General features: G+C 48.1%; 1 protein-coding gene across 1 annotated transcript; it reads left to right on the top strand.

Moving 5' to 3' along the window:
- The first annotated feature begins 472 nt into the window (after window positions 1-472).
- Window positions 473-14,891, top strand: SUV39H1 (SUV39H1 histone lysine methyltransferase). Its single transcript, XM_081276946.1, has 6 exons — window positions 473-656; window positions 2,765-2,910; window positions 4,396-5,058; window positions 12,175-12,321; window positions 12,407-12,536; window positions 13,242-14,891. The coding sequence occupies exons 1-6, from the start codon at window positions 638-640 to the stop codon at window positions 13,373-13,375; spliced, it is 1,239 nt and encodes a 412-aa protein (XP_081133072.1). The 5' UTR covers window positions 473-637; the 3' UTR covers window positions 13,376-14,891.
- The last annotated feature ends 1,163 nt before the right edge of the window (window positions 14,892-16,054 follow it).

The raw sequence follows: 16,054 nt of genomic DNA, 5'->3' as shown, positions 1-16,054 counted from the left end.
CCAGGGCAGGATGGGGAGGAGGGCTGCTTATCTGGCTGAAAAAATGATGGGGACTGTTTGAGGTAATGACAGGCAGGCTCCCTAACTGCACCAGAGGGCACAAATAGATGCTGCTCTTGATAGAGTGAATGGGGAGGCAGTTCTGAATGGACACCTACTTAGGGTGACTGACCCATGGTCTGGTTTGAATCCCGTGACAGACTGAGCAGCTATAAGTGGCACTAGTCCACCTCAGGAATCACGGGCTGCTTGGGGTTAAAATATGAGGATGGACTGACAGACTGAGGTAATTGGGGGTCTGACAGAACTGAGAATCCCCCGTATGACTGGCTGACGACGTGATTGGCTATCAGCGTGACAGACAGACCGGCGTACGGATAGGGCCTGGAGCAACCTCCGCCGCCGCCGTCACCGTCGTCGCCGCCGCCCAGACGCACTCTGGGAAAGCACGGCGAGCACCCGCCTCCGGGACCGAGCCGGTGGTGGGGAGGGGTCCCGTCACGGCTCGCCTGTTGGTCCGCGCGGGCGCTGCTGGCGGGGAGGCACGGCCAATAGGCTGCGCGTTCCCGGCCACGCCCGCGCGAGCTCTCTTCTCGCGAGGCCGGCTAGGCCCGAATGTCGTTAGCCGTGGGGAAAGATGGCGGAAAATTTAAAAGGTGAAGCAGTGGCGGCGGAGGCACGGGCCCGTTGGTCTGGCCGGGTGGGCTGGAGGGGTGGTGTAGCGGGCTCGGGATCCCGGCGTCCGAGGCCACGGAGCCAAGAGCCGGAAGCCCAGCGCGGAAAGGATAGGGCTCAAGGAGCGCGGGCCTGGCGCGCGGGGCTGGGCGGGGCTGAGAGGAGGGGGCGCGCGCTTCAGAACGAGTCGGGCACTGGGCTGTGAGGAGACCCGGGAGGGTTGCGTGCCGCAGATCGCGACAGAAGCGGCGCGCGCACGCGCGGGGTCTTGCCGGGGAGGCCGCGCCCGCGCGCGGGAAAATTGGCCCCCGGTGACCGTTACCCTTTCGGTGTCCACGCGAGACGCCGGAAGGGGAGGGAAGAGAAGGGGGACAGTCCGATCACTCCATTAGAGTTGGGGAACTGGCGAATTTTTCGCTGAGGGGGTATCACCTTAGCGTGATGTGGGAAGGGTTTGGAGTAGAGGATTCCCCCCCAAAGAAGGGAATGGGGCCTCCCTAATAGTAGCGCTGGACTCCCCCATGTGTGGTGAAAGAGGGGTGATTGTGTGTTGTGGGGGTTCCACTGCGTGAATGAAGCTGTGAAGAAGGATGGATTCCACAAGTGGGAGCGGAACCTCTGAGGGGTAGGGGAATAAAGCTGTGGTCAGTGCAGAGCCAGCAGCTGGAGATGTTAGTTGGGACCACTTCAGTGGGGTTTCAAATGCAAGTTAAGGGCTTTGGAAGGGAGGCATCATGGGGAGAGAGTAGCGTGGGCACAGGTTCAGTCTCCACTAGGCCCTGCTAAGTGTGGGGGAATCGGACAAAAAAAATTTTTTTTTCAATGGCTCTTCTGTGTTTTTAGGTTGACATCTAGAGTATTTCATCATGAAATTAAATGTTTCATGCTTGTCACAGGAGGTAGAAATAAGAAACATTTTTTAAAAGAGTGGAATAGGATGAACTGGTTATTCTGAATCAAATGTTTTGTAACATTATTTCATAAAATGGCTTCTTAAGCACATTAATGAAGGACGTGCCTTGAATAAGAAATATCTGTATCCTTACACCCCCGTATTTTGAAAAAAATTTGGCAACCCCCCCCCCAGGAATATTTCGTGTATATTTAAAAGAATGGATGTCACTAACCTATATTGTTTTGTGTTTCTGAATTCAGAGCACAGCCCTTTGCTTGAGCTCTACATCTGTCATCTAAATAGGAATGAGACAAAGTTAAAATGTAGCAGTGTGGAAAATTTTACTTTGTGTATTTAAGGTGCCACAGACTATCATTAAAGGAAGCTTCCTGAAATGTTGTATTATTCCATACTCTTTATTTATAATTAAAAAATCTAAAAAGCCCTGAAAATGTATCTTTTTCTTAAATTTGGTACCATTCGTGGTAAAAGGAGATTTTAAAAAGTTGGACTATTCAATGAAGTTTTCTACATCTTTATTTTTCCTGTTTAATGTGGAAAACTCATACTTTTGCTGCAGAAGTGTTTAATTATGGCTTGAGGACCTTGAACACACTAGGCCAGGGATTAATAAATGGGATATATTTATTAAATTACACTTGTAAAATCCCTCAAAATTTGAATTCCAAAAAAACATCTGGCCCAGGAGTTATAGATTGAAGACCAGTCTTTCCAGTTAAGCCTTTGTTTGGTGCCCATGAGGTTTTAATCCCATCCCCACCCCACCTGCCTTAGGGCAATACACCCTACTGAGATGGGGGGTTGGTTTCTTTCTTTTGCTAAGTAGGGGGAAGGATGAGCTGGTCTTGAAGGTGAGTTTATCAGAATAGTGTAGGCAGGGAGTTTTAAGAATAGTGTAGAAGCAGTTAGAAGCTCTGGGAATAGATTCCTTTGGGACTATGATTGTAACAAACCTTATTCTGAGCCCGGCTGGCTCCAGGGATACCCTTTGACACTGAGCATTGAGATTCAAGGGAAAGACACATTTAAGGGTCTCAGTATTGGGCAAAGCCTGTATATTTATCTGACTCCTAGGCAGTCCTTAGGATGTCTCAGATAGGATTTGGGGTCCTCATAGATCCCTGAATTGGCCAGGCTGTCCAGTAACAGCTATTTTCACCCACCTTGTTCCAGGCTGCAGTGTGTGTTGCAAGTCTTCTTGGAATCAGTTGCAGGATCTGTGCCGCCTGGCCAAGCTGTCCTGCCCTGCCCTTGGCATCTCTAAGAGGAACCTCTATGATTTTGAAGTCGAGTACCTGTGTGATTACAAGAAGATCCGAGTGAGTCTGGGCCTAACATGTCCTTGGAGAGAGCAGGTTTCAAGGAAATTGACCCTCTACCCCCTTTGCCCCTCACTGCCCTCCTTGGTTTCCAAAGAGAATTTTCTTCTCTGTTCCTTCCTGAAAAATAAAAGATGAAGAAATCCACTTATTCTCATTTTACAGGTGGAGAAACTTATGTGGCTTTTTGAGGGGGACAGGAGCCAGAACAAATCCCCAAATAAGTCTTTCTTCTACCACCCTAGAAATACAAAACAATTGCAGAGATGAGATGCTGAGCCCAAGAGGGGATTTGATGATAGCAAATGGTTATTGAGCACTTTCAGCCTGCCAGGCACTTCCTCTCATAAACTTATTTAATCCTTGCACTGCACTGTGTAAGTGGCAACAGTTAATGATTGCCAGAGGAGGTAAGCCAGGATAATTAGGTGAGCAGACTAGAGCCAGTGTGCTTAGGTTCAAACTCTGGCTGAGTAATTACCCAAACTCTTAGGACTTTATTTTCCTTATCTGTAAAATGGGGAGGACTACTAGTATCTACCTCATACAGAGTTGTGAGGATTAAGTTTGTTACTAGGACATGTCAGTTGCTTAGCACAGTACCTGTTACTTTATAGATGGCATAAAAATGTTAGCTATTTTCTTTGTTGAATACAAGGAAACTAAGGCCCGGCAAAGTTAAAGCCAGGGAGCTACAGATGGATGATTTGTACCCAGATGTCTAACTTTAGAATCTGTGCTATTAAACTCTGTCCTCTAGCTGCCTCCCAGCAATAAAAGCTTTCTCTGGCTGCTGTGTAGAGAATAACATATAGGGACAAGGGCAGAAATGGGAGCCAGTGAGATGGCTCCTGGACTCCTGGGGCTTGGCAAGCCATATGGTTATTTGATGGTTTGAAGGGGTCAGATTCCAGATGTATTTAGAAGATGGGGCTAACAGGATGTGCTGAGGGTAGATGTAGGGTGTGGGAGCAAATGACTAGTCAAGGATGACTCTAGGAGTTTGGGCCAGAATAGGTAGAAGGAAGGAAGAAATGATGGAGAAGACAGAGGAAGGAGTAGGTTTGGAAGATTACATGAAAAGTAGGAGCTGGGCATGTTGGTGCACACCTGTAATCCCAGTGGCTTGGGAGACTGAGACAGGAGAATTGCAAGTTCAAAGCCAGCCTTATAACTTAGTGAGGCCCTAAGCAACTTAGCGAGACCCTGTCTCAAAATAATAAATAAAAAGGACTGGTGATGTTGCCCAGTGGTTAAACACCCCTGAGTTCAATCCCTGGTACCAAAAAAAAAAAAAAAAAAAAAAAGTACGAATTTGGATACATAGTAAGGAAGAAGAGTGGGAGTTGAACCTAATAATCCTCATTCCAGAGCTCCATTGCACAGACTCGTTCCAGAAGAGGAGTGGGAAGGGGTGAATGGTCTCCGTTGTCCCACAGGTCTCACCACTTACGGTGACCTCAAACCTCTGCCCCCCTCCAACAGGAACAGGAATATTACCTGGTAAAGTGGCGTGGATACCCTGACTCAGAGAGCACCTGGGAACCAAGGCAGAATCTCAAGTGTGTGCGCATTCTCAAGCAGTTCCACAAGGACTTAGAAAAGGAGCTGCTCCGCCGGCATCACAGGTTGAAGCCACCCCGGCATCTGGACCCAAGTTTGGCCAACTACCTCGTGCAGAAGGCCAAGCAGAGGCGGGCACTTCAGCGCTGGGAGCAGGAGCTCAATGCCAAGCGCAGCCACCTAGGACGCATTACTGTGGAGAATGAGGTGGACCTGGATGGCCCCCCACGGGCCTTCGTGTACATCAATGAGTACCGTGTTGGTGAGGGTATCACCCTCAACCAGGTGGCCGTAGGCTGCGAGTGTCAGGACTGTCTATGGGCACCAGCTGGAGGCTGCTGCCCTGGGGCATCCCTGCACAAGTTTGCCTACAATGACCAAGGCCAGGTGCGGCTGCGAGCCGGGCTGCCCATCTATGAGTGCAACTCCCGCTGCCGCTGCGGCTATGACTGCCCCAACCGCGTAGTACAGAAGGGCATCCGCTATGATCTCTGCATCTTCCGCACAGATGATGGGCGTGGCTGGGGTGTACGCACTCTAGAGAAGATTCGCAAGAACAGCTTCGTCATGGAGTATGTGGGAGAGGTAGGGAGATGGGATTGGCATGCCTGTGCAGCTTTTTCTATTATGTGTTTTGCCATGTGTGCATCCAGCTTCCACAGTGTGTATTTGAAACTCCCCTGCTTTCCTTGTGGGAAAGGCCTGAGAGGTGGTTCTGAGTGTCATAGCAGCATCCTGGTAGGGGCTAGTATTCCAAGCTGGTACACATCAGCATGACCATGCTTGTAATGAAAAGAAGATTGAAGTACTTCTGGACAGGGGTGGCTTCATAAGGGTACCTAGCAAAGAAGGAAAGTGGGAACTAAGACAGGTTAATTCTTTCAGAGGTTATGTGGTCTAAAAGCACAGGGTTGGGTCACCTGAAAAGGCCTGTCCCCTTCTTATCTCACAAGGGGCCATCTTATCATAAGCATCATTTACCCAAAGAAACACATTTCACTATGCTACACAAAAGGAAGGTGAAAATTCTAGAATAGGACAGAGACACATTTTGGACAGAGGTTAGCTACCTTCTGTAGACTTTCAGGTCACCCTGGGGAAAGACAGAGTACATTAGACAGGCCAGCTGCTATAATGTACAACCCCCAAATCTTAGTGGTTCTGCACATCAGGAGCTGGTTTGCTCATGAATGGTCCAGTGTGGGTGTTTGGGTGGGCATCATTTCACAGTGACTCTAACATTTAGGTTCTTTCCCTCTTGTGACTTTCCTGTGCTTTTGAATATCTAAGTCGTTGCTAGTTTGTCAGCATTGCTTGGCGGATGGGCCCAGTTGGGGACAGATGGTTAGGGTTCTAATGGCTCAGGTCTGGATGCAGTGCATGTCACTTCTGCCCACACTTTATTGACTGGAACTGAGCCACTGGCCTTACCTCAGTGTAAGGGAGGCGGGGGGTGGGTGGGTGTGGGTATGTGTGCTTTAGCTGTGTGCTCAGGTGCAAAACAGAAGGGGTCTAGGTGAGAATCTGCAAGGGACTACAACAGAACATGTCACCTCCTAACATAGAACATGATGAGCATTTGTCGGGGAGCAGTTCTTTTTCATGTATACCTGTATCATGCATTGGGAGATATTTAGCATCTCTGAACCTTGACCATCTAAATCTATAAGTGTGCCATAGAGTCATGACAACCCCAAATACCTCCATATATTTCCATAGTATATATATCAGGGGTGTGATATGGTTGAGAAGTGACAGAAAGTGGCCTGAGGGACACATGCATAAGGGTGTCCACACTGCAGTAATGACACTGATAGTGAGGAGAGGCTCCCATTTTGAGGAACCAGAGAGTAGAGAAATCAGATCCAAGAGGCAGAACAGTCTACAACACAGAAGGACCTAACAGTCTGGACAAAGGGACTGCCACACCCAAGATGGTCTGCTGGAAGAAATAGTCACATGCTAGAGGGCCAGACAGTCTGAGGAAGGAGGAAACGTCCACACCCAGAGGGTTCCTGTCAGCAGCAGGAATAGGGATCCACATCTTAGAGTGACCCAATGACCTGGAGGAAGGGCTCAAGCTCTCCACACTACAGAGGGCCCTGACTTAGAAAGTTTCCATACTCATGCTGTCCTGAGTCAGAAAAAAGAAGTATCCTCATCCCCAATGGATCTGAATAGCCTGGAACTTAGGTCTATACCTGTAGTCACTCTGACAAGTTGAAGGAAGTTTGTACATTCTCAGGGACCTGATACTCTGGATCTTGAGGAGGATGTATGCTTACTGTGGGTGGCCCCTGGCAGGTCCAGAAAGGGAGTTATCCAGATCCCATTGGCCCTGGACAGTCCTAGATGCTGTCCTGAGCTGGAAGCATTTTGGCCTAACCATGTTGAATGGAAGAAAACACACACAGGGACATACAGGAGGAAGAGCCCTATATAGTCCACAGGCAGCCTGAGTTCTCTGAGCTTAATGTCTTCACTCCTCTATACAGAAACAGCAAGGTTTTCAGGGGCCTTCTCACTCTTTCCTCACTCTTCCCACTCTCCACACATTCTCTCCACAGTTCCTTTTTTCCCAAATATTTATTCTTTAGTTGTAGTTGGACAGGATACCTTTATTTTATTCATTTATTTTTATGTGGTGCTGAGGATTGAACCCAGGGTCTCGCACATGTGAGGTGAGTGCTCTACCGCTGAGCCACAACCCCAGCCCTCTCCATGGTTCCTTGATCTCCCACTTTGCTATATTCAGTGACTTTCAGGCCCCCTCTGGCACCCTAAGACCTATGAATCCTCTCAGTGAGGCAACAGGTCTCCAAACCCTGCCAGAACCAAATTTATCTTCCCACATGGCTTCGGAAGAGGCAGCGCAGCAAAGTGAGTAGGAGGGTGATCCCTGGAGCCAGCCTGCCTGAGATTGCATCCCTCTTCACCTCTCAGTTTCCTAATCTGGAAAATGGGAATGATAACAACACCCACATTATATGCTTGTTAGAGGTATTTATTTTTAAAAAATTAATTGGTACATTATAGTTATATATAACAGAGGAATTCATTGTTCTACATTCATATCTGTACATAGCATAATTTACTCAATCTCATTCCCCAGTAGTATCTCCCTTTTTCTCTCCTTTCCCCTGATCTCCTTCCTCTACATTACTGGCCTCTCTTGTTAGAAACATTTAACTAGTGTTTTTTGTTTGTTTGTTTGTTTGTTTGTTTTGGTACCAGGGATTGAACCCAAGGGTGCTTTACCACTTAGCCACATCCCCAGTCTTTTTATATATTTTTAAATTTAGAGACAGTGTCTTGCTCAGTTGCTTAGGGTCTCGCTAAGTTGCTGAGGCTGACTTTGAACTTACAATCCTCCTGCCTAAGCCTCCTGAGCCACAGGGATTACAGGCATGTGCCACCATGCTCAGCTTAACTAGTTATTCTATGAGAAACAGTGCTCAGTACATAGTGAGACTCAGGTGTTAGCTGGTAGAGTCCAAAAGTCAGTAAATCCAAAATGCTCAGAAAGTGAAAGGGTTTTTTGTAACCCATCTGGCTGCAAACCCCAACCTGACCTCAAAAGGGCCTATTTATAGTCTTTGTTATCCTATTTGGGGTGAATATTCTATAATTTATCTCAGAGACATTACTGTATTATGTGGTTCCAGATACTTCCTAGGTGCTATGAAACCCGGATGCCATGCTCTTCTTCCCCTCTAGGGACACCAACGATCTGTACTGACAGTTTCTGCCACATGGGCAGCCCTTTACTCCTTTGCACCCTTCCTTGTTTGGTCCAAACTTTGACATTTAAAAAAAAAAAAAAAATATATATATATATATATATATATATATATATATATATATATATATATATATATATATTTTAGTTGTAGTTGTAGTTTAGTTGTATTTCTATGTGGTACTGAGGATTGAACCCAGGGGTGCTAGGCAAGTGCTCTACCACTGAGCTACAACCCCAGCCCCCAAACTTTGACTTTGCAGAGCATTTTCATCTACATCCTACAGAGGATGTTAGCACATTTTATTCATTCTTAAATATGTACTCTCTTCATAGTTTAATATCTCTGAAATGAAGATGAGTCTTAATTGATTTAATTAAATGATACCATATCATTTAATTAGCAGCACTTTTCCCTCTCTTGGTAAAGGGTACATAAAATAAAGGTGCATCTTAGATTCCAATAAGGTACAGCACTCAATTACTCTTTATGTTGCTCTGTTCCTAACAGAAACACTTTGTATCTATGATCCATGGTCTAGTTTGTTTTTTTGTTTGTTTGTTTGTTTGTTTGTTTGTTTACCATGCTGGAGATGGAACCCAGGTCTTGGAGCATGCTGAGGTAGCATTCTACCACTGAGCCACATCCCTGGCCCCTCCATGATCTTGTTTGGTCTTTACACAGGGCCTGTCAGGTTGGGATTTTGTCATTGTTATTCCCATTCTACAGATGAGAAAATGGAGGCCCAATGAGGTTTAGTAACTTACTCAGAGTCTCAAAGCTAGTAAAGTGAGCAAAATAAATAAAAGGGGGCCCCAGGGCTGCGTGCAATTGTAGCTCAGTGGTAGAGTGCTTGCCTAGGATGTGAGAGGCACTGGGTTTGATCCTCAGCACCACATAAAAATAAGTTAAAAAATAAACGTTAGAAAAGGGCCCACGTATCTATAACTGGTGCTCTGCCAGGCCTGCAGGCTCTTTTTTTTTTTTTTGGCTGACGACACAGGCTCAGACAGAACATTTAGGATCCCACATCCAGGAAGGGAAGAGAGGCAGCTCACTCCAAGTACTCTAATGTCTAAGCTGCCAGCTCCTAGGCTGTCTTCCCCAACATTGTGTAGAGCTACTAGAGGGCAGAGATGGGGATAAATTTATTCCCAGGTTTTTAGGGTGAACCACCAACTACAGAGTAGGACTAAAAAAAAAGGTAAGAGAGAAGCAACCGTTTGTGCCCTGGAGGGTTTGTAGTGTGATTCACTTTTGGTGAGACTCCGGGAGCAGGTAGGGGCAGAACAGGCAGAAAGATGGAACCCAGGGAGGATGTAGGCATTACCCCTGGCTTGGGGAGGGGCTATAATTACAAAGATGGTTCAGATAGTAGCCAGTGTGTTGGTGAGCTGAAGAGGCTGCCCTTTTGATATCAGGGTTTAATGAGAGGCTGCTGGCTTCTGAGGTGGGCTGGGAAGCTGGAAATGCAAAGAAGTCCCATCTGAACCAACACCACAGAGTAGAACACATTCTCCAGGAGGTATAGGGAGACTGACCTCTGCAAACTTCACCTCACCATGTTCCTGTGGCTTTCTTTTTTTTTTTTTGTACCAAGGATTGAACCAGGGATGCTTAAGCTCTGAGCCACATTCCTAGCCCTATCTATCTATCTATGTATGTATCTATCTATCGGGCCTTGCCAAATTGCTGAGGCTGGATTTGAACTTGCAATCCTCCTGCCTTAGCCTCCTGAGTCACTGGGATTACAGGTGTGTGCCACCTTGCCCAGCTTCCTGTGGCTTTTGTTGCATCCCTCAGGAGAGAGTCCCCCTCTTCAACCTGGTGGTAATGCCCTTTTATGAGCTGCAGCTTGCTTTAAAGGATGTATATCTTGCATTGCCGCTTGATTTCCCCCTCGGCACTGTTTCCTTTTCAACCTCTTGCACTCTGGTTGTCTTGACTCCATTTCTGTTATCTCTGTGACACCTGAGGGTAGGGATGAGGCCTGTGCTCTGTGTCTGCCCCACCAGACTCTGACCCCTGCCAGCTGGGAGTAAACACAGTGTAGGCCTCAATCCTCAACACAAATCCACTGAATGGCTGGGGGTATGGCTCAGCAGGAGAACACATGCTTATTAGCATGTGCAGTCCCTGGGTTCCATCCTCAAAACCACAAATAAAAAAAAATCACTGAATGAGTAAACAAAAAAACAAATTGGGGCTGGGTTGTGGCTCAGTGGTAGAGCGCTTGCCTAGTATGTGTGAGACACTGGGTTCGATTCTCAGTACCATAAATAAAATAAAGATCCATTGACAACTAAAAAATATTTTTAATAAAACATAAATTGGGTGTGAGGGAGCTAAGTTCCTCTAGGAAAGGAACAGGAGCTGGGAACATTGAGCAGTGAGGCCCCTGTGCAAATCTGGGTTTCATAAAAGCAAAGTTGATAAGCAATTGGCATATAGCATAGGCTGAAGGTGATGGCATAAGAGGCAGATTGGAGACTAAGTACACCAGTGTGGCTATTACTAGAGAATGGTAGGGTGGTCACACAAGAAAGAGGACAGATGTGAAAGCTGGAAAAGTATGGTCCCCAGGCCATAGGTGGCAGGGTAAGGAAGGGTCTTGGGTTTGTATCTACTGTTGGCATGTGGCTAAGGAGTGGGCAGTGGATCTCTTAGGAAGGAAGGGGGGAGGAATAAGAGGTTTGGAGGAAGAAAACATTGGAGTTGCTTGAAATACACCACTTGGACAGAGCACAGGTCACTGTGATAGAATGCAGAAGGAAAAGAAAACAGTTATTGCAGATCTGACTATGGGTTGTACACAGTTCTGGCACTTGTCTCTAAGGTTTGGGAGAAAGATAGTAGGAAACCCAGGAGTGGGGGCACCCCAGACTGAAGAGGAGGCAGACTTGGGTACAGTGGGACCTCCACCTGGAGAAGGGCATAGTCAGCCACAGTTGGGCACTTCTGGAGGCTATAATTATTGGCCCCAGAGTGGGGGGAGAGGTGACCTGGGGCCAGAGAGGAGAGATCTGTTTGAATATGAAATAGGATCCATCAACAGCTTTAGGAGACAAGTACAGGTGGAGCTGGGATGGTGGAGCACCTTTCTGTTTACTAGGATAGCAGGGGACCCATCTGGGAAGTTAAAGTGGTAGGAGGTGCCTACTGCTCTCTCAGCCCCAATTATTGGCACTGCTGTAGGAGGGCTTCTGTCATCTGCATTTTGGTTTTCCTTTCTTTCCCACCCTCTCCTGCTTGCTTTCATTGTCTTGTCATTCTATATCTTAAGTTTGGGGCAACAGCTTCTTGCTGGCCATCTCAGACTCTCAGAGGTCTCGGCCTTGGACTATCTCTAGGAACCTTGGTCTTCACTCTGGGCTTCATATGTGTTTCTCACTCTGTCTCTGCTTCTAGTGCTCTTGTATGGGTCTCTTTCCCGTTCACTCAGTCCCTTTTCTCTACCATCACAGATCTCTTTCTTCCTCTCACTCCTGTGTCTGTCTAGCCACCTGGCTTTCCCTTGTGCTGGGACTTGCACTGGCTCCTAACCTCTTGACTTGGATCAGTTTTTCCCCCTGTCTCCCTATGGTACCATGGATCTCATTCTTTCTTGCCCTTGCTCTGGGTTTCTCTGTGTGTCTTTGTCCCTGTATTGATCTATCCCAAGGGTTTGATAGGCTCTGGGACATCTCAAGACAGTCTCACTGGGCAACAGAAGGTGGGGTTTTGTTTCACTCTAATCCCCCATCACTGAGAGACTCTTCCTGCCATCCAGATGCCTAAGGGGGGTGATGGGCAAGTGGGAAGCCCCTGATAGGGTTGACAGATGCATTACATCATAGTCCCCCAAGTGTCTATGGGGTGGGTGCTCACTGTTCTTCTCTTCCCAGGAAGCCAGGCCACTGGGGTCAAGAGCAGGGCTGGCTATCCTGAACCTTGATTACCATCTCCCCCACCGTTTCCGCAGATCATTACCTCAGAGGAGGCAGAGCGGCGGGGCCAGATCTATGACCGTCAGGGTGCCACCTACCTCTTCGACCTGGACTACGTGGAGGACGTGTATACTGTGGATGCAGCCTATTATGGCAACATCTCCCACTTTGTTAACCATAGTGTGGGTGCTCCCGGCACGTGGGGAGGGGGTTGGGAGGGGAAGGCCAGGGCCCTTCCTCACCCTCCCACTGTTCTTTCTCGCCCAGTGTGACCCCAACCTACAGGTGTACAACGTCTTCATAGACAACCTTGATGAGCGGCTGCCCCGCATTGCTTTCTTTGCCACAAGAACCATCCGGGCAGGCGAGGAGCTCACCTTTGATTACAACATGCAAGGTGGGGGTGGCAAGGGCCCAGGGGCAGGGGTACATGGTGATGTGGGATGGTGAGGACCCCACCCAAGGCATACCAGTCACTCAAGAAAGCAAGGGAAGTTCTTTAGCTGGAGCTTTAAGATGCTCCTCCTGACTCCCAGTCTCCTGTCAAGTTTCTTAGACCCCTGCCTCCCTCATGGGGCCCCAACCCAGAGTTACTTGTCCCATTTTCTCTCAGGCCTCCTGGGAGAGGACATGTGGCTGGAGAGTTAAGGCACTTCTGGCTCCCATCTGTACTGAATTGCCCCTTCCCCTCTCTACTCTAGCCCCCTGTGACTTTCCTCAGTCCAGGCCTTTGGAAAACCAGTCCCTTCCTTGATAGACTAGCCATCTCTGAGATACTCAGTGTGGATCTGGGGCAGGATGCTTCTATGGATACACAGGTGGCCCTCCATTCCTGACCCCAGCTGACACACTCCTCCTGGTTCCCTGACAGCTACCCACTTCTCCCAATAGCCCTTACCCGCTGGCCTGAATACCCCTTTGGTGCTGTGCTCAGGCTCTAGCCCCAAACCATCATCCCTAAGATCCCCTCCTAACTCAAATCCCAACCTGTTTCCAGCTCCCAAGATCCCTGGGTCTCCTGGTATAAAGTGTAGCAGGATGCTTCATCTAGGCCTTCTAACAAATCCCCTCCCTCCCCCTTCTCCCGGCTGTGATTCCACAGTGGACCCCGTGGACATGGAGAGTACCCGTATGGACTCCAACTTTGGCCTGGCTGGGCTCCCCGGCTCCCCCAAGAAGCGGGTCCGTATTGAATGCAAGTGTGGGACTGAATCCTGCCGCAAATACCTCTTCTAGCCCTGAGAAGTTTGAGGCCAGACTGACTGAGGGGGGTCTGAAGCCACCTCCCCCTCCCCCACTCCTTCCCTCCTATGGGGGAATGACTGCCAGGGCCTCGCCTGCCTCAACCTGCTCCCACTTGTCCCCTCTCCCCCCCCCTCCCGCCTGCTCCACCTGCTCCAGGGTCAGGGCTGCAGTGAGGACCAACTCCAGGAGTCCCCTTTCTCTGTCCCAGCTCCATCTGTTGGTTGCACTTACAAACCCCTGCCCACCTTCAGAAGTACCTTTTTCCCATCAGGATTTTCTGCAGTTGGGATTTATGACCTATGAAGGAGGTCCAAGGGGTGAGCCCAGCCCCAGAACAGAAAGATGCTTGTTTCTGCCTGGAGCCTGAGGGGTCTGCTGCAGGTCTCCTCCCTATTGCCTCGGGGTGTGGGGAAGCAACACTCCGGGCAGGCAGAGGTCAGAGCCCAGAGTTTCCAGCATGACTTGAAGCTGGTTCTCCAACCACAGAACCTTTATACTAGTGAAAGAAAAGGGGGTTTCCAGGGCAGGGTGCTAAGGCTGGTTTTTGCCCATTGTGCTTATGATGCTTATGATGTTGGCCTTAGAGTCATAGGATATCCGCCAGGGCTTTACATCGGAGAAGTGGATGCCCATGGCCCACTGGCCAGTGAGAGGAAGGTGATCTATACTTTGCTAGCCCTGGAGGTGGCCAGGACTGAGTTCTACCTTCAAGGAACACAGAGAAGATGTCCCAGGCTTTCAGGAACACTGAGTGTTAGGACTCCTGCCATGGGGTGTGATGATTGCTAGGACTACTCAGAGCTGGAATCAAGACCTAGATAGTCCTAGATAGCACTTAGGAGAATAACGTGTATTGATGGAAAGCTGATGAGGTGCATCTGGTCCACGTGGATTGTCTCAGGGAAGCCTTGAAAACCACAGAGGTGGATCCCAGGAAAGGGCCTGTGTGGTAGAAGGCAAATTAAAGGCCAAGAATGGGGGAAAGCTTACCCACTAAGATACAGTAAGGCAAGAAGAAATCTACTTCCCACCAGCCTCAGCCTCCAGCCCTTTGTGCTCACCTTGGGTCCACTGGTTTCCCAAATTGCCTACAAATGTACAAAAGGTGAAAGTTCTGATGGCTGCCTCGCCCTGCTCCCCCACCCCTGTGAGGTCTTCTCTAGGAAAACTTTACTGACTACCTGTGCTCAGAGTGCCCCCGTGTGAGACTGTGCACCCTGCTACCAGATCTATGTGTCTGTCTATGTGTCTGTCCTGCCCTTGCCCCCAAGGCTGACCTTCAGGCATGGACTGAATGTGGTTCTCCTCTTGTACACCCCTCAGCTCTACCCAGCCTGGAGTGGGCATCAATAAAATACATTGTTGACTGAATAAGCTAAGATGTGGAGATTGAGGGTCTGGTGGGATTTGGGGTTTGAGAGGTTAGGAGTTGGGTTTGCCCAGGAATGTGGTCCTCAACCCTTAACTGTCTGACTTGAACCCTACTTTGGGCCTCTATAGTGTAGTACTTGCACCATCATTTACAAAATAGCTTGACGTAAAATAAGCTTGCTTCATACTTCCTTTTTAAAATGCATTTAAAAAGCAAACTAGAGGCAGTGCTGTCTAAATGGATAAGCCATTATCACTTGCCATAAGCAAAAAATAACTAGCCAAAAAAGCCAATACAGGGCTGGGGTTGTGGCTAAGTGGTAGAGCACTTGCCTCACACGTGTGAGGTACTGGGTTCAATTCTCAGCACCACATAAAAATAAAGATATTGTGTCCATCTTTTTTTTTAAAGCCAATACAGGAGATGGGGTTGCAGCTCAGTGATAGAGCACTTGCCTGGCATGTGTGAGACACTGGGTTCGATTCTCAGCACCACATATAAATGAATAAAGGTCTATCAACAACTAAAAAATACATATATATTTTTTAAAGCCAATACAATGGCAATAAAGAAATGTACTAAAATTTGAACTGGACCCTCCCTGCTCTTAAAGGCTTTGAATCCAAAGCCTGTCTACTGCATTCAAAAAGAAAACTTCTTGTGCCCTAGAGAAGCTTTCTCTACGAATATTTATTGAACACCTACGTGTGCCAGGGTATAAAGCAGAGAACAAAGATGCAATGTTTCAAATCATCATTTTCATCATTCCTCAACCTGAGTGTGAGTCTCTGGTTTTGCTCTGAGACTCCGATGCTGTGACATGAGACTCAAACATTTTCAAAAGTACACATAGGTAATAGTCCCAAACAGCCCAGAAACTTCATACCCTGGACATGAGCCTCCTAGACCTTAGGTCTTGGGTATTTACCCCAGACCTCAGAGACCTCACACCCTGGAATATACACCTCCATACATATATGGAGCAGAGTGCTCCATCTGGGACAAAGACCTCAGTTAACTCAGGCTTCACTGGAACAGAGTTTATGGCTCTAAACCCTCACATGACGTCTTTCACCCTGGGATTCAGACCCAAAACACACCCAGGAACTTTCCTTCTGTCTTCTGTGATAGAGTTATGTAAGCACCTCAAAAGACCTTACAACCTAGGACCTTCACACCCGATCACTGTCTTCCAAACTGCTCAGTTTTCACTTCCTGGGACAGACCCCCCAAATGACTGAGGTGTCACAACCTAGACCCAAGATCTTACTGTGTTGCCCAGAGTGGCTTCAAACTCC

The sequence above is a fragment of the Spermophilus citellus genome (assembly GCF_964194105.1).
Source record: "Spermophilus citellus genome assembly, chromosome: X".
NCBI classification, from domain to species: domain Eukaryota; kingdom Metazoa; phylum Chordata; class Mammalia; order Rodentia; family Sciuridae; genus Spermophilus; species Spermophilus citellus.
The sequence above is the reverse complement of the archived record's forward strand: the minus strand, read 5'-3'. Positions and strand labels throughout refer to the sequence as shown.

Excerpts from the sequence above, each read along its gene's own strand:
- SUV39H1 (XM_081276946.1), top strand. Across the intron at positions 5,059-12,174 it reads TCATGGAGTATGTGGGAGAG|ATCATTACCTCAGAGGAGGC; the intron begins GTAGGGAGATGG and ends CCGTTTCCGCAG. Across the intron at positions 12,322-12,406 it reads CCCACTTTGTTAACCATAGT|TGTGACCCCAACCTACAGGT; the intron begins GTGGGTGCTCCC and ends TTTCTCGCCCAG.